The sequence below is a fragment of the Myxocyprinus asiaticus genome, chromosome 6 (assembly GCF_019703515.2).
Source record: "Myxocyprinus asiaticus isolate MX2 ecotype Aquarium Trade chromosome 6, UBuf_Myxa_2, whole genome shotgun sequence".
In the NCBI taxonomy this organism is placed as follows: Eukaryota; Metazoa; Chordata; class Actinopteri; order Cypriniformes; family Catostomidae; genus Myxocyprinus; species Myxocyprinus asiaticus.
The window spans coordinates 43,965,292-43,988,047 of record NC_059349.1 but is presented as its reverse complement, the minus strand read 5'-3'; the positions used below and the strand labels follow the sequence as shown (position 1 = coordinate 43,988,047).

The following is a 22,756-nucleotide window of genomic DNA, read 5'->3' as shown; positions in this document are numbered from 1 at the left end:
AAAGGCCTGATCACCATTCACATGCATTTTATGGATATACAGAGCTGAGATGTTCTTCTAAAAAAATTCGTTTGTGTTCAGCAGAAGAAAGAAAGTCATACACATCTGGGATGGAATTAGTTTGAGTAAATTATGAGAGCATTTACATTTTTGGGTGAACTATCCCTCGAAGTGGGTCTGTTCAACCTGCTGCTGCTATGTGATTCACGCGAAAATATTGCCTCTTCGTTGTTATCGGATGCGATGGCACGCACAAAATTGCGTTGACGAGGCACAAAGATGCTATGTTAGTCGTGTGTCACGTGCTCACAAGCTCTGTGTCTGAAGAAGCCCGTCTGCGGGGCGAGCGCGAGCGAGCCTCCTCCCTCCTCACGCCACCGTCAAGCTGTCTATCTCAACAAGCAGCGACAGCGCGAGAGCAATCCGATTCAGCAATAATGCAGTCTCGCGGAGAATACGGTAAGATTGTATGTGTGTGTGTAGCTTACATAGTCATAGTCATACTGATGCTCAGATATTGTATTAGAGGCAAGACGAGGCGATGCAATTGTTGCACGGCGCAGTTGCTAACACACCAGATGCTCTTTGTCATCGCCGCTGTTCGATAGTTGTGCACGAGCCCATCGACATATCACACCGCACATTTTTCACTGGCTCAGTAGTACTACATCCATTGTGATCGTGAGTTTGTAAAAGAGAGAGTGCGTACGTTTGACATACCTGTGTGTTTGTGTGGGTTTTTTTTTTTATCCACAGACCATAAGCCTCGCGCCTCCCTCCTCGAACGAGTTCCTTAAATGACCTACGGCCACTGAGGAGCTCGCGCTTTCCCGTCCGGATCATGGCATGCGCCCCATCCAGGACTTGCACACGCGCGGCGCAGAGGCTTGAGAGCAGTGAACATGGGGATCAGGTCCAGAAATGCCGCTAACGGCGCCGAGGACTCGCGCGAGCGGAAGAGCGCGCTGGCCGGAGAGCTGGAGCAGTGCACGGGGCAGGAGCGGGACGGCGCGCTGCTGCTCGTCGGCTCGGGCAGGGAGTCGGACTTCAAACGGGGTTCGCAGAACATCGGTCTACTCGCCAAGACGCCCCTGGGCTACACGCGACCCGTGAAGAGGAATAACATCAGGAAGCGACGCATCCAGAACCTCATCTACGACGCGCTCGAGAGACCACGAGGATGGGCGCTGCTTTACCATGCGTTTGTGTAAGTGGACCCGATGCATTTGACACTCTAAAGCACCCGCTCATTGAGGGAACACCCCAGTTACATATTAATTATTAATAATAATTCAGTTCAGTGTATTTGTATAGCTCTTATAACGGTGTTCCACAGCAGTTTTACAGAGAATAGTGCCTTATAAATCCTTAGTAAGATACCACAGACAACAATGTCTAGAAAATCTTTCCAAACTGAATTATAACCAATAAATAGACCCTAAAAATTAAAGGACATTTATGTCTTTACTGAATGTTGGGTGGAACTACTTGAACAGTGGTGTGGTTATGTGAAGAACAGCTCTGGTTATAACAGACAGTTGTTCTTTAAAGACTCACTGCTCAGAATGTGGTCAGTTATTAGTCTGCTTTTGCTGTTAGCACTTTGAAGTGTCCACTAATGTGTGCCCCATTTGTGCCGGAGCTCTCCATGGTGCTGAGACAGAGCATGCCCTCCAGCTGCCTCTGCAAGTCTGGAGAAAGTGTTGTGGAAATGTCCATGGTCCTTGAATAAGTACTGGTTGAGCAAAATGGGTAGTTGGCATGAAATACTTTTGGGAAGTTTACATGTTCTGCAGTGTCCAGTGTTACAAAACTGTAACATACACTCACTGAGCACTTTATTAGGAACACTATGGTCCTAATAAATTGCCCGACGTGGTCTTCTGCAGTTGTAACCCATTCGCCTCCAGGTTCGACATGTTGTGCATTCTGAGATGCTATTCTGCTCACTACAATTGTACAGAGCAGTTATCTGAGTTACCATAGACTTTCTGTCTGCTGGAACCAGTCTGGCCATTCTCTGTTGACCTCTCTAATCAACAAGGCGTTTCCATCCACAGAACTTCTGCTCACTGGATGATTTTTGTTTTTGGCACCATTCTTAGTAAACTCTAGTGACTGTTGTGCATGTAAAAACAAGGAGATCAGCAGTTACAGAAATATTCAAACCAGCCCGTCTGGCACCAACAATCATGCCACAGTCCAAAGCATTGAGATCAAGTTTTTTCCCCATTCTGATGGCTGATGTGAACATTAACTGAAGCTCCTGATTTTATGCATTGCACTGCTGCCACACGATTGGCTGATTAGATAATCACATGAATAAATAGGTGTACAGGTGTTCCTAATAAAGTGCTCAGTGAGTGTATATTTTGAGAATATTTTTACTTTTAAAATTCATTTATTTCACCGTATGACAGTTTAAAATGAACTAGTGAAGGTTAGAAGGTGTTTAAAGATGGTGAAAACTTAAAATAAATGGCTACCAGTTACAAGATCTAAGACATACACTTTTCTTGTATGTCCATGTAAATTTGAAGTAAATTTCAAAATGTGTCCATGGACGCACATTATTTGTCAACTATAACTGCTTATTCGACCGGCCAACCCATACATGACCCTTGTGCTATAGAGCTAAGGATGCATGTTCATGTTGGTTAACTGGAAATTGCTCTTTAAACTTCCTTTGAAGCCAAAAGAACTGAACTAAACTATTGTAGCATACCTACACATAAACACACATTATTCATGGCCCATTTTCTGTCCACTGCTCTTAATGCCAAATACAGGATGTGGTTCATATCTGCAACTCAGCACAGCTTTTACCCAATGTGTGTGTGTGTGGTTTCTCAGACTGTGGCAGAGCTTTTAACCAGCCCCTTTGTCTCATGTGAGGTTAGTCCGCAACATATTAATGTGAATAATTGATTTAAAAACCCTTTATGTGCTGACCAGTGTTGTGGCATTAAGGCAGTGTATCTAGACGAAAGGATAAAATTAAGTTGTTAAACACAGGATGGGGCCTCCCTTTTTTCTTGTTTTCTACATTTACATTACATTTACATTTATGCATTTGCCTGACGCTTTTATCCAAAGCGACTTACAGTACAGTACACTTATTACAGGGACAGTGCTCCTGGAGCAACCTGAAGTTAAGTGCAATGGTGGTGGCAATGGGGATCGAACCAGTTTCTGTTTTTGTAATAGATGCTTTGTTTTTCCAGAACTGCAGGGATAGTCTCTGTGGAGCAATATAAAACATCTGCAGTAGTAGTAATAATAAAGATAATACTGTAAAAAAAAAAAAAAAAAAAAAGGTTTACTAATAATTTGAAGATTAGAAGAAATATAAATAAAAAAATTAAATACATTTTAAACAGTAAATGGTATGAAATAAGGATTTAAAATATTTAAAACTAAGTGAACTACAACCAAAATAGAAATTTGAATAAAATATTTATATTTTATATTTTTAAATGATAAAATATTGTATATTTACAGTATTTTTAAGATAAACATTTAAATCTCATGCTTTGGCCATGAAACTCTAGAGGCATAATTAGCTGTGTTGCAGGATGGGTGAGCCAACTATTGGTAACTTCCTCTACCTAATTGCCACAGACGTTCCCATAGTGATGGACTGCTTGTGGACTATGTATTCCCTTTGTGACACCTATCTATATGGCAGTTGAAAACATCAAGCACAGATAGGTTGTGGATTTAGACTGGAAATAAACAGATATATGTACTGTATATACATGCTCACTAAATTTGTTAAAATTAATTTTTTATAGTTTATAAATAGAATAAAAACCTTTGTCCTTGCTGTATATTGGATTCATATGTCCCTATGATACTGTTGGTGTAACAGGGCAAAAGGGAAAGGAGGAGGCGAGAACCAGACGAAGCATCAAAGTAATATTTAATTAAACAAAAAAAGACACAAACATAAACACAAACGCATGCAGGACAGCTGCCTGTAGCTCTCTCTCTGCCGAACTGCCACCTCCGGTCGCCTTTATCCCTCCTCCTTAAGGAGCCCCCGGCATGACGTACCTCGGGGGCGGGGGGGGACGTGCCCTTCCGGCCCCACCTGCCGTTAAGTCTTCCCCGCCTTCTCAGACCTGGGAGGGAGACAAGGGGAGGGAAAAAAAAAAAAGAGAGAGGGAAAGGCCAACACGGAGCGACAGCGGGAGAGAGAGAGGAGAGAGAGGGAAAAAAACGTACTCGCCGGTTCTCTGATACGCCGTAGCCTGGTCCTCGGTCATTCCTCCACCCTCTAGTGGATGACAGCCGCTCCTCCCCAGGTGGATCGGAGGCAGTCCGTTTTGGTGGATGGTAGGGGTCTCCTTCGCCCCTGGCAGCAGCTCTCCCACTCCAAGCGGTCAGCAGTGAGACCCTCCCCACTCGCGGACGGTGGTCTTCTCTTTGACCCCGCGTTTTGGTGGATGGTAGGGGTCTCCTCTGCCCCTGGCAGCGGCCCGTCCTCCCCTTGTGGTTGGCGGTCATTCCTCCGCTTTTAGGCGGTCGGGCTCCTCTGTCCCCTGGCGGATGGCCGCGGCTGCTCCTTTGGGGTGGTTGATAGTGGCGAGGACTCTACTACGGCGCTTCCCTCTTCCTTCCCGGGTTTCGGCACCAATGTAACAGGGTAAAAGGGAAAGGAGGAGGTGAGAACCGGACGAAGCATCAAAGTAATATTTAATTAAACAAAAAAAGACACAAACATAATCACAAACGCATACAGGACAGCTGCCTGTAGCTCTCTCTCTGCCGAACTGCCGCCTCCGGTCGCCTTTATCCCTATCGTGGGCTTGATTAGCCTGATTACGCCCTCCTCTTGCCACAGTCAGTGTCTGAATTTTCTGCATTGTATTCTCACTTTTCCATGTATATCAATTGGTGACCACCATACTACACAGCAGGGAATTATTAGGCATTTCTCAGAATACAGGAAACCTTTGATCTATATCTCAGGAAAGAACATCACACTTTCCCTAAACACACATGCTTGTTCCTTGACGGCACATTTTGAAGTTTTACATTCAGAGGCTGGTTGTCAAACAGCACATTAAACTGTCGTCTTGTAGATCTTGTCACTTGGAGGCACATGGCTGATGTATGATCTCATCTCTGAAGATTAAGACAGTGACATTAGTTTTGGGATGAGTCACTTACTTGATTGAACTGGCCATGAGAAGAAAAGTAGATAGTCCAGGGCAATGATGATTCAGTGAAACCAAACTGTTATGTTACCTTGGGCATAATACAGATATTAGAATATGCTAGGCATTGCCAAATTAAAACATGATTAAATTATTTTTGTTTATGTTTACTGTGTGGTTTCCCTGAGGTTTATGCTGTTGGCAGTTGCGTTAAAATTGTTCCTCTGAATGCTTCCGAATTAATATCAGTTCCATTAACGATTAGATTTTTTGAGGAACAAATATTTGGAAATAAATGCAGTTTTTACAACAGTCTGTTATCTCATTATGATGAGATAATTTCAGATTTCAACAAACCAGATATGACAAATAAGATATATATTTACTACAGTTCTTGCAAAAGGGATGTTTACACAAATTGTAATGACTTTTCAAACATTTTGTAGAGGCATAAATGCAATCCAATAATAGGTCCTATAATCCTATTGTGACTATGTTTTAAATAACAATTCTAAACAAACCAAAACTATGCTAACATATTTCATTTATTCATTAAAAAAAAAAAGAAATTCCATTAATTACAACAAAACTTGTAATGTGAAGGCCTATCTTTAACTGCACATTGTCATATGAACAACTACTGTAGTTAGTAACTGCACTGCCTAATTTATATCACCCTGGTTGCTCTGTTTGTTTCATATTATAGATTCTAAAGAACCGGCTCATAAGAGTAATTTGTTTGGGAACTACACTACGCTTGTCGTGCTGTAGATTTAAAACAAACAGCTTATAAGTAGGGCTGGGTAAAAATATAAATTGTCTGATGCATCGCAATCTTCATTTGAATGATCTTGGTATCGATTCTTGAATCCCAAGATTGATCTTTTACTTGAGGCGCAACCCTTTACTACAAGTATTTCCAAAGACGAGATCCACGCAACGATTGTCATTGAATAATGTCTCTTTTAACACCCTTTTTGTTCTCTACAGTCAGTTGTTGATCAAAAACAAACAGAAACAAGAAACATTTCATTCTAATCACACGTAAAACATATGAGATAAAGCCATTCGAGTCTCTCGATAAATGCCGTCTTTCTTGAAGAGACAATACCGGTTTTTAACATGTGTTCAACAAATCAATGTGAATAATACAAATTATGTTATTAAAAAAATAAAAATGTTACAAAAAATAATAAATGCAATATAATATCATATTTATTGATTGAATTTATGGATTTGATCATTTTTTAAAAAGCCAAAATATGACCAAAATTATGAAAAACTAATAAAATATAATTGGAAAAATTTATATTTCTTAATGTACCTAATACATGGTCCCATGTATAATTAACAACATTAGCTTGGATAGAATTTATTTCATATGTAAGCAAAAGGGACATTATAACTCAAATATATATATATATTTTTTTTTACATGAGCACTTGACCATACACAAACTAAAAATTATATATATATTTTTATATACTGTATATATATATATATATATATATATATATATATATATATATATATATATATATATATGTATACGGTGCATCCGGAAAGTATTCACAGCGCTTCACATTTTCCACATTTTGTTATGTTACAGCCTTATTCCAAAATGGATTACATTCATTATTTTCCTCGAAATTCTACAAACAATACCCCATAATGACAACGTGAAAGAAGTTTATTTGAAATCTTTGCAAATTTATTAAAAATAAAAAACGAAAAAAAATCACATGTACATAACAGCCTTTGCCATGACACTCAAAATTGAGCTCAGGTGCATCCTGTTTCCACTGATCATCCTTGAGATGTTTCTACAACTTGATTGGAGCCCACCTGTGGTAAATTCAGTTGATTGGACATGATTTGGAAAGGCACACGCCTGTCTATATAAGGTCCCACAGTTAACACTGCATGTCAGAGAACAAACCAAGCCATGAAGTCCAAGGAATTGCCTGTAGACCTCCGAGACAGGGTTGTATCGAGGCACAGATCTGGGGAAGGGTACAGAAACATTTCTGCAGCATTGAAGGTCCCAATGAGCACAGTGGCCTCCATCATCCGTAAATGGAAGAAGTTTGGAACCACCAGGACTCTTCCTAGAGCTGGCCGCCTGGCCAAACTGAGCGATCGGGGGAGAAGGGCCTTAGTCAGGGAGGTGACCAAGAACCCGATGGTCACTCTGACAGAGCTCCAGCATTTCTCTGTGGAGAGAGGAGAACCTTCCAGAAGAACAACCATCTCTGCAGCACTCCACCAATCAGGCCTATATGGTAGAGTGGCCAGACGGAAGCCACTCCTCAGTAAAAGGCACATGACAGCCCGCCTGGAGTTTGCCAAAAGGCACCTGAAGGACTCTCAGAGCATGAGAAACAAAGATTGAACTCTTTGGCCTGAATGGCAAGCGTCATGTCTGGAGGAAACCAGGCACCGCTCATCACCTGGCCAATACCATCCCTACAGTGAAGCATGGTGGTGGCAGCATCATGCTGTGGGGATGTTTTTCAGCGGCAGAAACTAGGAGACTAGTCAGGATCGAGGGAAAGATGAATTCAGCAATGTATAGAGACATCCTTGATGAAAACCTGCTCCAGAGCGCTCTGGACCTCAGACTGGGGTGAAGGTTCATCTTCCAACAGGACAACGACCCTAAGTACACAGCCAAGATAACAAAGGAGTGGCTCTGGGAAAACTCTGTGAATGTCCTTGAGTGGCCCAGCCTGAGCCCAGACTTGAACCCGATTGAACATCTCTGGAGAGATCTGAAAATGGCTGTGCACCGACGCTCCCCATCCAACCTGATGGAGCTTGAGAGGTCCTGCAAAGAAGAATGGAAGAAACTGCCCAAAAATAGGTGTGCCAAGCTTGTAGCATCATACTCAAAAAGACTTGAGGCTGTAATTGGTGCCAAAGTTGCTTCAACAAAGTACTGAGCAAAGGCTGTGAATACTTATGTACATGTGATTTATTTAGTTTTTTTAATTTTAATAAATTTGCAAAGATTTCAAACAAACTTCTTTCACATTGTCATTATGGGGTATTGTTTGTAGAATTTTGAGGAAAATAATGAATTTAATCCATTTTGGAATAAGGCTGTAACATAACAAAATGTGGAAAAAGTGAAGCGCTGCGAATACTTTCCGGATGCACTGTATATACTTGTTGCACTCTCATCTGTCTTGGGTAGTATTTTTCTGATGCAATTGAAACTTTGTAAAGCAGCACTTTTCGTACTACTGTCTTCTTAAGATGAATCGCTTATGTTGTATTATTCTGTTTTTGTAAGTTGCTTTGGATAAAATTGTCTGAAAAATGATTAAATGTAAATATGCCCATATAAATCAAAGTTGAATAGAAATTGGAATCGAATCGAGAGCTTGTGAATCGGAAATCTGTATCAATTCCCAGCCCTACTCATAAGAGTTTGTTCTTTGTTCGGGAATCAGACTACACATGTGGCGCTGTATGTTTTACGTTGTACATTCAAAAGAACCGGCATATTAGAGTCATTCGTTCAGTAATCAGACTAAAGATGTGGTGCTGTATGTTGCATGCTGTAGATTCAAAAGAACTGGCTCATTAGAGTAATTTGATCGGAAGTCGGATTACACTGGTAGCACTGTGTGTTTTGCGTTAAAGATTCAGTAGGGGGCAGCACTGTCACTGAAGTGCAGCAAGGAACACTGTCAGAGTATTTATGTATGGAGTTCCATCCACATTGGCGGAAAAATGCACGCTTAAGAACCATTAACGGAACCGATGCGGTTCTGGTATTTAAAAAAATAAATGGAACCAGTTCCAAATAAGAATCGTTTCTCGGTTTCCAACCCTAGTGATGTCCAATAAGTGAGTGAATTGTTATTTTGAGTTGGTTCTCGTCTATGAATCTTGTCTGAATGATTCATTTGTGAATTGTTATGAATTTAAGTAATTATTTTTTTAAAGACTTGAAATTTCATGGCGAAGTCATGGAAATACATTGGTCAAAAAGTGTGAAAACAATAAACTAACAAGAAGCATATAATATTAGTGATGATTACTTCATCAGGCACTTCTGCATCTGCACTGGGGTGTAGAGGTTGATCCTAGCTTGTGGAAAACACAAGCCAAGTCCATTGGCTCCACTCTTGGCCAGAAACTCCAAGTGGAATTTGATACTGGTAGCTACAGCAAACTAATATAGAGAGCTGAGCAAGGCATAATGTGAGAATTTATGGAGGTTGGATATGACTCACGCAGTGGCATTTCCGAATGGGATGGGGGAAGCACTGTAGTGGTTAAAGATCTGTGCTAGCTGTCTAAAGCTTGATGGTTTAAACCCTAGAAGCTGTGATTCATCAACTTGTGGTTACTAGGATCGTCTATCACAATTTTGCCCTTGTGCAAGGCACTTAACTCCAGGTTGCTCTGGGGGAGTGTCCTTGTAATAAATATAGGAGGTTGACATGAAATACTTTGGGGAAGTTTACATGTCTTATTGTGTGACATGTTCCATCTAATACTATTAAAACAGAATTTTCTTATATACTCATTATGCATGCAGCTTTTATGACCTCATACTAATTGAGATACAACATGGAATATTTGTACCTTTATAAATTACTTCACAGGACAACACAAATCCATTTAAATATATTAGTGGAGGCAAAAAGGTGATTCAAAACTATAAAAAAAAAAACATAAAAGAAATCGTGATCAGCACCTACTCTGTAAAAAAAAATATTTGGGTCATCTAAAAAATTTGCTTCATATGATAACATCTAAAATAACAGCCTTTATTCAAGTAAAAAAAATTTGTGATATGACTAAATCACCCTGACCATATTACAACTAGTGTTAGATATACTTTCCATTAACATACATTTTTACCTGAAATCTTTGTTGTTTGAGATAAGAAAGTGTCTTCTAAATGACTAATATTGCAACATGGATGTTTTCAGGAAGGCCAGTGAAGAATAAGTTACAGAAAACCAGTCAAATAGAAGTTAATCATAGAAAGAGGCTGCAGTACTGGGCAGTTGCTGCAATGCAATGATAACTGAAGGTCAGATGGTCATCTAGGACAATGCCCAGGGTTCTTTCTCACCTGACAGTGATGACTGTGTGACTTTCAACCCCTACAGGGGGAGAGAGGGAGAGGGAGAGAGAGAGAGAGAGAGAGAGAGAGTGCAAGTGTGGGAGGTTGGAAGAGGAGCTCAGTGTCTTTTCAGTACCACCGTTGAGTAATGTTGATTCACAGCTTTAAACAGCAAACAGACTATCCACTCTTATTCCAAATGGAGGTAACCTCACCTTATCCATTCCCTCCATTGATCCTGTCATAATGTCATAATGAAAACAAATGTGTGCTTAAAGGAATAATTTATCCCAGCATTAATATTAATATAACAAGCCTCCAGGTCTAAATATGTCCTGATTAAAGAATCCCCTTAAAAATAAGTCAAAAGGCAACCGGAGGCAGCAGTTCGACATAGAGGGAGTTACGGGCAGCTGCCCGGCATGTGTTTGTCTATTTGTTTAAGTTAATAATTCAACTATTATTTATATTGTTAAGCCACTGAACTGTCCTACACTGGTGCCGCAACCCGGGAAGGAGGAGGGATGTGCCGTAGTAGAGTCCTCGCCACTACCATCCACCCCAACGGAGCAGCCGCATCCATCTGCCAGGGGACATAGGAGCCTGGCTGCCTGAGAGCGGAGGAACGGCCGCCAACTGTGAGGGGAGGAGGGACTCCTAGCCGACCGCCTGGAGTGGTCAGGGCCGCTGCCAGGGGCGGAGGAGACCCCTACCAGCTGCTAAAATGCAGCGGGGTCAGAAGACCGCAGACCACGAGCGGGGAGGGGCTCCTGGCTGACTGCCTGGAGCGGGAGAACTGCTACTAGGGATGGGGGAGACCCCTTCCGTCCACCGAAAACGCGGCGGGGCGTTCCGTCTGCCAGGGGCCTGAGGACTGCCTCCGATCCGCCCGGGGAGGCGCGCTGTCGTCCATTAGAGGGTGGAGGAGTGGCCAAGGACCAGGCTACGGCATATCGGAGAACCAGTGAGTAAATTTTTTTTTTCTCTCTCTCTCCTGCATTAAGTACTGCAGTGCATCTCCTCCTCATGGACTGCACCAGATTTGCCAGTTCTTGCTGTGAGATGTTACCCCACTCTTCCACCAAGACACTTGCAAGTTCCTGGACATTTCTGGGGGAAATGGCCCTAGCCCTCACCCTCCGATCCAACAGGTCCCAGATGTGCTCAATGGGTTTGAGATCCGGGCTCTTCGCTGGCCATGGCAGAACACTGACAATCCTGTCTTGCAGGAAATCATGCACAGAACGAGCAGTATGGCTGGTGGCATTGTCATGCTGGAGGGCCATGTCAGGATGAGCCTGTAGGAAGGGTATCACATGAGGGAGGAGGATGTCTTCCCTGTAACGCACGGTGTTGAGATTGCCTGGAATGACAACAAGCTCAGTCTGATTATGCTGTGACACACCGCCCCAGACCATGATGGACCCTACATCTCCAAATCGATCCCACTCCAGAGTACAGGCCTCAGTGTAACGCTCATTCCTTCAATGATAAACGTGAGTCCGACCATCAGTCCTGCTGAGACAAAACCGTGACTCGTCAGTGAAGAGCACTTTTTGCCAGTCCTGTCTGGTCCAGTGAAGGTGGGTTTGTGCCCAAAGGCGATGTTGTTGCCGGTGATGTCTGGTAAGGACCTGCCTTTCAACAGGTCTACAAGCCCTCAGTCCAGCCTCTCTCAGCCTATTGCAGACAGTCTGAGCACTGATGAAGGGATTGTGCGTTCCTGGTGTAACTCGGGCAGTTGTTGTTGCCATCCTGTACCTGTCCCGCAGGTGTGATATTCGAATGTACCGATCCTGTGGAGGTGTTGTTACATGTGTTCTGCCACTGCAAGGACGATCAGCTGTACTTCCTGTCTCCCTGTAGTGCTGTCTTAGGCATCTCACAGTACGGACATTGCAATTTATTGCCTTGGCCACATCTGCAGTCCTCATGCCTCCATGCAGCATGCCTAAGGCACATTCACGGAGATGAGCAGGGACCCTGGGCATCTTTCTTTTGGTGTTTTTCAGAGTCAGTAGAAAGGTCTCTTTAGTGTCCTAAGTTTTTATAACTGTGACCTTAATTGCCTACCGTCTGTAAGCTGTTAGTGTCTTAACGACCGTTCCACAGGTGCATGTTCATTAATTGTTTATGGTTCATTGAACAAGCATGGAAAACATTGTTTAAACACTTTACAATAAAGATCTGTAAGTTATTTGGAGTTTTACAAAATTATCTTTAAAATACAGTGTCCTGACAAAGGGACATTTCTTTTTTTGCTGAGTTTATGTTTTAAGTGTTTCACCACTTTTAATAAATTCTTTGCCTTTACTAGTTCATTTCAATAATCCTGCACTGACATATAAACTTTTAAAAGTAAAAATATTCTCTCAATTAAGATAATAAAAAAGTGCATGCACAATGAAAATTCAGTGTGAAAAATGCTGTTTAAAACTGTTTTATAATAGAGTAAATTGTGTTGTGCCACAGGATACTTCAGATCATTTCGAGCTATTATTTATAATAGCTCCCACATGCTAGCAACCACACAAATAACTTATTTTATGCTTATCAGCAGTGTTGGGTAATGTTACTTTTAAAAGTAACTCGTTAAAATATCACGTTACTCCTTAAAGTAACAAAATTAATTAAAAAGTTACTTTTTATGGAAAGTAAAGCATTACGTTACTTTTGCGTTATTTTTGCATTACTTTTTTCTCACAGCCGCTGTCTCTTCTGCTATGCTGCTATGTATTCCATACAAATAAGCCATGCATTGGATACAAGAAACATTAGAGGTCATGCTAGCAACTGTACATCACTCATGTCAAAACAACAAACAGATATTTAGAAAGTCTACAATCAGTAGGCCTTCACGTCATATTTATAATAAAGAATCAATAACATGAATATGCATGATTTGTTTTTCCATCGACATGGCAGCCAAGATGAATAATGAAGAATAACCACTGTCTTACCTAATGCAACAAAGTTCAACATGTGAACCTGCATCATATATGTCATCATATGCGGTGCCCATCAACAATATCAGAGTCCACTTGTTTTTCAAAAGTCAGGATAAAATTCAGTGGGGAGTGCCAGCCTAACATGTTCAAGGAATGTGTCTGATAATAAAATAATATTTTTCACTTAAGTCATCTCAGTGTACGCTTGTTTTGAGTTGATCCACTGTGCGTACAGACACCACTGGTTGATCGCATGCAACTTCAAAGGCGCATGTTGATAAAACTTGAATGGAATCATTTTTAAAGCTAACAAAATGTCATAAAAATGGTTTGTTTCATGAATCAAACTACTTGTTTATCATAAAACAAAAATGTAGAATCTTTTTAGTAATTACGACATTTTCTCTGCTAATATGTGTACACAAACGATGTAGAACTTTGCTTGCAGCCACTGATCCAGAATCAGCTTTTCTTATCCCATACTCCCAGTTACAGGGAGCGGTAACACGGAGCAGTTTGGCTCTATAAGTCAGTGAATTGAGTGAGTATTTCACCCTGTATATCATGTCATGGCCAGTGGAAGGCTAGTCTTATAATCCCTCTGCCTAAACACCTTTACAGATTTTTAATGCAGTGTATATTTACACATAAATCAGTTGCGTTTCACTCAGCCGAATGCTGAATGTTAGGAGCAGTTTGGATGCAAACTGATCCTACAGCAGTGATAATGGGCGAATTTATAACAAAGCAATTCGGAATTTCAGATGCACAAACAGTCAGCGATCATTCCACATTGTATATAACTGTGTAATCATGCTGTGGTCACAGCAAGGCTTCTCCAGGCTTATGCTTGTGCTGTATTATACTACGAAAATGTGTGTTTACATACTTTTAAATGCAGCGTACATGAATCAATTACGGAAAAACTAAGTTTCAGTTACCACTTTCACTTATGAGGACACATTTCTTAACTCTCGGTGTGATTGTCATGCCAACGGCAAAGTTTTTGACGGCTGCACATGCAAGCTCCAGCGCACAACAAATCAACTGCTGCAAATGATGAGTACAACTCGATTCCACTGAAGCGTTCAGATTTACATTCCTTTACCAGCAATATTTTACAGTTTTTAAAACATAAATCTCAAGGTGGTTTAAAAGAAGACTTATTGTGCTCCATCACTGATAAGCATGGTTCATACTCTCTAGAACTACAATACCCATCATGCGCATACATATTACAACTTCATTGTTTATTGCTGCCTTCATGTGCTATCGGAACTTTTCTACTTCCCACTTCTGAAGTGGTAATTACGAGTACGTCATGTTCACATGCTTTGTTGTCGGAAAGAACAGGAAACATGGACGATGCCAGGAACTTTTATTTTGACACCATAATACATATCACTCATTTAGCTTGCTGACAATAATGGAATTTTGGTCAAATACAAGCTATTTTCACAGTGTAAAAATGTACAACATGCATAGAATGGTTGCTGATATACATAAATAAATATGACCAAAACAGCAAGCGCTAACAATTAGCTGTATTTAAAAAAATTAACAAAACCTGTCATTCACTACAGAAACTGTAATCTCCTCCGCTATGTTGAAAGTTTAGGACTCCTCCCATCTCGGCACCTCAGGTATCATCTAGAATTCCGAGTTTCCCACTTGAACTTCCGACTTTGCTGGATCATTCATGTGCTCGGAACTCAATATTTCCGAGTCCACTTGAAGGGCACATATGCATCTCATATGCAAGCCTCACACTCTCTAGAACTACAATACCCATCATGCACTAGGTCTCCTCCCCAAAGTTTGCCCACTTTTCCTCCTGATTTCTCACAATACGGAGAAAGTAGAGGTGTACAAAAGCAACGTATTACTTTATTTAAAATGTAACTCCGGTATTATGGTCTAAAATAAAAAAATTGCGTTACTTTATTCGTTACGCGAAAAAATGTATCTGATTACACAACGTGCGTTACTTGTATCGTGTTACCCCCAACACTGCTTATTAGTGCTGAAAATCTGGAAGTAGTTCCACATAACCATTACAAATTGAATGAAATGTAATAAACATATAACTTCAATGACTAGGAGTAAACTCACCCTCTTATTAACTTAGAAGCTTGACAATGTCTTATTTACTTCTTGTTGTGTCCTGATTAGTTACATTTTTAAGAATTCCAACAATGTTCACAATATACTGTAGCACTGCCTCGAGTGCCTTATTTACATAAAATATACAATGCATCTGGAAAGTATTCACAGCGCTTCACTTTTTCCACATTTTGTTATGTTACAGCCTTATTCCAAAATGGATTACATTCATTATTTTCCTCAAAATTCTACAAACAAAACCCCATTATGACAACATGAAAGAAGTTTGTTTGAAATCTTTGCAAATTTATTAAAAATAAAAAACGAAAAAAATCACATGTACATAAGGATTCACAGCCTTTGCCATGACACTCAGAATTGAGCTCAGGTGCATCCTGTTTCCACTGATCATCCTTGAGATGTTTCTACAACTTGATTGGAGTCCACCTGTGGTAAATTCAGTTGATTGGACATGATTTGGAAAGGCACACACCTGTCTATATAAGGTCCCACAGTTAACAGTGCATGTCAGAGTACAAACCAAGCCTTGAAGTCCAAGGAATTGTCTGTAGACCTCCGAGACAGGGTTGTATCGAGGCACAGATCTGGGGAAGGGTACAGAAACATTTCTGCAGCATTGAAGGTCCCAATGAGCACAGTGGCCTCCATCATCCGTAAATGGAAGAAGTTTGGAACCACCAGGACTCTTCCTAGAGCTGGCCGCCCGGCCAAACTGAGCGATTGGGGGAGAAGGGCCTTAGTCAGGGAGGTGACCAAGGACCCAAAGGTCACTCTGACAGAGCTCCAGCATTCCTCTGTGGAGAGAGGAGAACCTTCCAGAAGAGCAACCATCTCTGCAGCACTCCACCAATCAGGCCTGTATGGTAGAGTGGCCAGACGGAAGCCACTCCTCAGTAAAAGGCACATGACAGCCCGCCTGGAGTTTGCCAAAAGGCACCTGAAGGACTCTCAGAGCATGAGAAACAAAGATTGAACTCTTTGGCCTGAATGGCAAGTGTCATGTCTGGAGGAAACCAGGCACCGCTCATCACCTGGCCAATACCATCCCTACAGTGAAGCATGATGGTGGCAGCATCACGCTGTGGGGATGTTTTTCAGTGGCAGGAACTGGGAGACTAGTCAGGATCAAGGGAAAGATGAATGCAGCAATGTACAGAGACATCCTTGATGAAAACCTGCTCCAGAGCGCTCTGGACCTCAGACTGGGGCGAAGGTTCATCTTCCAACAGGACAATGACCCTAAGCACACAGCCAAGATAACAAAGGAGTGGCTACGGGACAACTCTGTGAATGTCCTTGAGTGGCCCAGCCAGAGCCCAGACTTGAACCCGATTGAACATCTCTGGAGAGATCTGAAAATGGCTGTGCACCGACACTCCCCATCCAACCTGTTGGAGCTTGAGAGGTCCTGCAAAGAAGAATGGGAGAAACTGCCTAAAAATAGGTGTGCCAAGCTTGTAGCATCATACTCAAAAAGACTTGAGGCTGTAATTGGTGCCAAAGGTGCTTCAACAAAGTATTGAGCAAAGGCTGTGAATACTTATGTACATGTGGTTTTTCTTTTTCTTTTTTTCTTTTTTTTTTAATAAATTTGCAAAGATTTCAAACTTCTTTCACGTTGTCATTATGGGGTATTGTTTGTAGAATTTTGAGGAAAATAATGAATTTAATCCATTTTGGAATAAGGCTGTAACATAACAAAATGCGGAAAAAGTGAAGCGCTGTGAATACTTTCCAGATGCACTGTATTAATGTTTAAGGAATGTTTTCCTTAAAGAAATGTTCTGGGTTCAGTGATAGTTAAAGGAATATTCCGGGTTCAATACAAGTTAAGCTCAATTGACAGCATTTGTGGCATAATGTTGATTACCACAAAAAATAATGTTGACTCATCCCTCGTTTGTATATACAGTGTACATATATATAAATCATGGTTATAGAGTGGCACTTACAATGGAACTTAATTTTTATTTTAAATTAATGGGGTACGAGTCCAAATTATTTTTTTGTTAATGAACATTATGCCACAAATGCTGCCGATTGAACTTAACTTGTATTGAACCTGGAAAATACCTTTAAAATGCTATTTTATTAAGCTAATTCTTCTATTTGAAGACATAATAACTGACATCACAGAATATTGCTGTGCAACAAAAATAATGATTAGGTATGTGTGCTTAACTTTGATATGGTGAAAAGATGGTTCAGATTATAGCTACTATATCATAGATTATATCACAGCAGGAATGCTGTATGGACCAATCGGCACCCAGGACTGAAACTATCAATTTTATAATTTCCTTTTTTGTTTACCTATTTTTAAACAGGAGTTTTAGAGCAGGTTAAAACTGGAAACAGTAAATGCAAACACAGTAACGCATTTACAGTAGATGCAAACTCTTTTTCTCTGTAAACTGCATTACCCAACATTCTGAGGCCACATGGTGATTCCTCACCTCTAGTTGGCCTTTTATACGTGTGTGTGTGTGTGTATGTGGGTGTAAGTTTGACCTTCCTGGTCAGTGAAAGGTTAAAAGATTTTTTTTCTCTGAGTGAATGAAAATCCATTTGTGTCATGTCTGTACAGCTCTAGGCCAAGGTACTCTGTCTTTTTTCACTCACACACAAATACAGTGTTCTGGCAATACAAAATGTTTGTGTGAGTGCACGTGCAGAGAGTGTGTGTGTGTGTGTGCTGTCTGTGGTTCTGTATTTCACAGATCATTTTATCTCTGCAGGATTTTGTATTACTGAGTGAGAATGGAAATGGTGTGCTGTCAAAGTGGGAAATCCCTCTGTGTGTGTTTTTAAATATGTGTCAACAAAAATATTGTTTCCTTTTTTGCTTCACATGCTTGAAACCCTAAATTAAAAAAGGTGCTGATCCAGTTGACCCCAGGCTTATATGGGTAACTGAAGTTTGAATGTATCTTGTGACATTTTCCGATCATGTAGACCCCCCCTTACACTTTTTATAAGCATTTTGGTTTCCAAGCAAACATTGCTGTACTAGACTAGAAGAGCCAGACAGATCCTCATGTCATATGATGTTCACAGTCTGTTCTCCTGAGTCAGACAAACCCAATAAAAGAGGGAAAGAAATTAATTATAATAAAGTGGCACTTTACAGAGGGATTCTTCTGCCATAGTTGATGGGTGTATTATTTGTGTTATCGCAAAATGGTTAAATTGATACTGTTCATAGTTCCTGCCTTTTTTCTTTTTTTATGTTAAACTACTGTCCCAGCTTAGTCTACAGACTAAGTATAAGTAAGTCATTCGTAAGTTGAATTTCTCCAAGTTTGTTTGTGCATACCAACCAGCCCTAGACAGCAACATTGGCGCAACCAATGCTGTGAGCTTTGGGTGGGGCTATCTGTTTGGCTGAGAAATAGCAGATGGGGTAGTATTTGGGAAACCTGTTTGAAACAATATCATTATTTTTGCAATTCTGTTTGGTGACACTAGTTACACAGAAATTACGTATTTCAGCTTTAAGAGAACCAAGATCTTGAAAGATCCTTATTAGGAGAAATCAATATTAATGGGATAATTCACCCAAAAATGAAAATTCTGGCATTATTTACTCACCCTTATGTTGTTCCAAACCTGTATAACTTTCTTTCATGGGTGGAACAGAAAAGGAGATTTAAGGCAAAATGAAAGCCACAGTCACCATTCACTTTCATTGCACAATGAGAAGAAGAAAGAATATGGGTTTCAAACAACATGAGGGTGTGTAAATGATGACATAATTTTAATTTTTGGAAGAACTATCCCTTTAAATACTCTGCAGAGGAAATTGCAGATTCAAAAAAACCTTTGAGACATTTCAGATTCCTTTGTGCCTAGTGATGGATTGATGGGTGTGTCTGGTAACATTTGATTTGACCCATCTTGAAAGGGGCCATGACAGATTATCCCTATATTTGAATTACTATAACTTGATAGAAACAAGAATATCAACCATGAATTTTCAACAAGGTGTTTCTCTGTACAGAAGGAAGAGGAACATGACCTGCTGAAGTGCAGAACTCATTTAGAAGCATTTGAAGGGAAGCATAAAATTATCTAGCACTGATTGATCTGTGAGTTTAATGAGACCATGAGCGCTGCCTCTGCCATTGACACCCACATATCTGTCTGAGTCAGGCCTGTATGGGTAAAAGAGAATGCTCGAAAGTACTGGGCAAGCAACCAGGACCTATTCCTCCTCACAATGAAAATCCCTGTCTGCTCTGTGTAGCAGGATGGAAAGCAAACAGCAAATTACTTGCAATAGGGCTGAAATGCTGCTCATTAAATGAAATAATATACAACTATAAGCACAGTAAATTCTGCTGAAGTAGTTAAAAAGAGAGTCTGCTGGATCTGTAATGTAAAACCTAGTGTACACTACACGACTCAAGCTCGTTTCCTTTGATGTTTTGATTTGGCGACTGGTCTGCGAAGAGAAGTCTCAGATATCACAACTGACAATGAGTCAAATCTAATGAAATACAGAGAGAGCACAAGAGGACAGTGTTAACCTCGTCAACGAAATCACTGACAAAAACGTTTGCTGACAAAGGGTTTTTTGATTTTGTAAACAATAAGATGAGATGAAAAAGTCCTTGAGTCCTTGGACTCAAGATGGCGGCGAGTATGGCTGCTGGGTTGCGAGCTCCGACACAACATTGTAGTTTTTTGTTTGTTTTGATTACAATTCTTATGTTTTTTGTCTTGGATGTTGTCTGCCTTATTGCCTACGACAGACAAACACTTTCGGACATTGGTTCTGCAATTACACACTGTAAACCGGACTTCAAATTCCTCAATGCCGACCCGCTGTTTACAAACAGGCCAGCAGAGCCCTTTGTCTGGGCAGCCCGGCCACGGAAACGCAAAAGGGGAAACAGAGCCGGCGTTCTCATCAGAGTAAGACGTCGCGCAAATCGACCCCCGCTACCCAGTATTCTACTGGCAAATGTTCAGTCTCTGGACAACAAGCTCTGCGAAGTGAGAGCGCGGATCTCTTTCCAACCTCTCGTTGGACTGCTGCATTATCTGCCTACAGAAACTTGGATGTCTACGGAGATTCCAGACTCAGCCATTGAACCCACGGGGTTCTCTGTGCACCGAGCGGACAGAGCGAAAGACATCTCAGGTAAAAGCAGAGGTGGTGGTGTATGTTTTATGATCAACAAATCCTGGTGTGATTAGAGGAACGTATATTCTATCAAGTCTTTCTGCTCTCCTGATCTGGAATTTCTCATGCTTCTGTGTTGACCATTCTGGCTACCGAGGGAATTCACAGCGGTCATTATCACTGCATCACAAGACATCGAGCTTTACGCTGATAGCGTAACGTGTTTCATCAGAAAGTGCGTAGAGGACGTTGTTCCGACCAAAACAATACGGATCTACCCGAACCAGAAACCTTGGATTAATAGCGATGTTCACCCAGCACTTGATGTGCGGACCTCCGCTTTTAATTCCGGGAATGCGGAGGAGCATAAACAAGCCAGTTATGAACAGCAAAACGTGCTGCCTCGTTCAATAAAAGGCTCCCTGTGCCTTTTTCTCTCGCAGACTCTTCTCTGCTGAGAGAAACTATGACATTGGTAACAGGGAATTGTTAGCTGTTAAGTTGGCATTAGAAGAATGGAGGCACTGGTTGGGGGGGGCCTTTTGTAGTATGGACAGACCATCACAACCTTGCTTGTATCCAAGAGGCTAAGAGGTTGAATTCTCGCCAGGCCCATTGGGCTCTCTTTTTTTTAATTGTTTTGATTTTGTTCTCTCTTATCGACCAGGCTCTAAGAATCAAAAGCCTGATGCCCTCTCCAGGCAGTTTGACCCACCCCACTCAGTTCAGTCCCCAGAGACGATCATTCCTCCTAGGATTGTGGCACCCATCAGATGGGGGATCGAGACCATTGTCAGACGAGCACAGCAGCCGGAAGCTGAACCAGGTAACGGCCCACTAGGCTGTCTCTTTGTTCCTATGGAGGTGCATTCAGAGGTTTTGCAGTGGGGTCATTCCTCATCACTAACATGCCATCCAGGAGTTGCTAGGACCTTGGAGTTCATGCGCAGATGCTTCTGGTGGCCCAAAATGAATGAAGACACCAGAGCCTTTGTTGCTGCCTGTCCCATCTGTGCCCAGTACAAGGATTCCAGGTCTCTTCCACAAGGTCTTTTACAACCTCTTCCCATTCCCTCTCAACCCTGGTCACACATCTCTATGGACTTTGTTACTGGCCTAACCCCCTCCCGATGTAACAGTGTCATTCTTGTAGTGGTGGACAGATTTTCTAAGACTTGCCATCTAATACCATTGCCAGAACTTCCTTCAGCTAAAGAAACTGCTGAGATTCTGTTGCAGCATGTTGTTCGGTTGCATGGTTTTCTCCAGTTTGTTGTGTCTGATCAGGGCCCTCAGTTTGCATCCAGGTTCTGGAAGGCCTTCTGCCAGCTGATTGGAGCCACAGCCAGTCTCTCAACTGGGTTCCACCCTCAATTGAATGAATGGACTAAGAGAACATACCAAGAGATTGAGACAACATTGAGGTGTCTGACTTCTTCCAACCCAACATCCTGGAGCAGATACCTGATATGGGCAGAACTGGCTTACAACACCCTCCGGCACTCAACATGTATGTCTCCTTTTGAGTGTCAAAATGGTTACCAGTCTCCATTGTTTTCTCTGCAGGAGTCTGAGGTGGGGTTCCCAGCTGCCCAACAGCTGGTTCAGTGGTGCCACAGAGTGTGGAAGAGGGCTAGAGTGGCACTCCTCAAGGCTTCAATGCAACAGCATCGACAGGCCAACTGTCATCGCAGGCAGGCACCATCTCTACGTCCAGGGCTGAGCGTCTGGTTGTCCAGCACTGCGTATCATCAATGGTCAGCCAGTCTACACAGTCCGGTGTCTTATGGACACATGTTTGGTGTGGGAAATAAGGCAATTCCTGGTTGATTGGGAAGGATATGGGCTAGAGGAACAGTCTTGGGTCCCCTCTCGCCACATCCTGGACAAGAACCTGATTTGGGACTTCTATCTTCGCCATCCAACCCAGGCTGTTAGGAACGTCAGGAGCCGTTCCTAGAAGGGGGGGGGTTCTGTAATGCTTTATCCTATGATTCCTTTGTTTCACCACCAGATGGCGACATTGTTCAACCCTCATCCGTTCCCTTTAATTAAATCAATTGCTGATAACACCTGTAATGAGTTACTCTTTCATGTTCAGCCCTATTTAGACCCTGCCCTGCCTGTAGTTCTCTGCTCGGTTCTGATGTACCCTGAACTGTTAAAGTTAGCTCTCTGCCTAAATCTTTGTGACCCATGTTTTCCCTTGGAGAGTTGTCTGTTTGGAATAATACCTTTTTGAGCTCTGCCTGCCAGTTTACATTTGTTCTTTGTTTTGGACTTGTTTTTTTTATCTTTTGGACCGCCT

The 22,756-nt window shown here is 41.6% G+C and overlaps 1 protein-coding gene across 1 annotated transcript in view; it reads left to right on the top strand.

The window, feature by feature from the left end:
• Nucleotides 1-387: 387 nt before the first annotated feature.
• The window catches only part of LOC127443128 (potassium voltage-gated channel subfamily KQT member 3-like), an 82,724-nt gene continuing 60,355 nt past the window's right edge, over nucleotides 388-22,756 (top strand). The window contains exons 1-2 of the mRNA XM_051701656.1: nucleotides 388-459; nucleotides 757-1,207. Coding sequence (XP_051557616.1) covers nucleotides 903-1,207 — 305 coding nt within the window. The 5' untranslated portion in view covers nucleotides 388-459; nucleotides 757-902. The remainder of the gene's footprint in view (nucleotides 460-756; nucleotides 1,208-22,756) is intronic.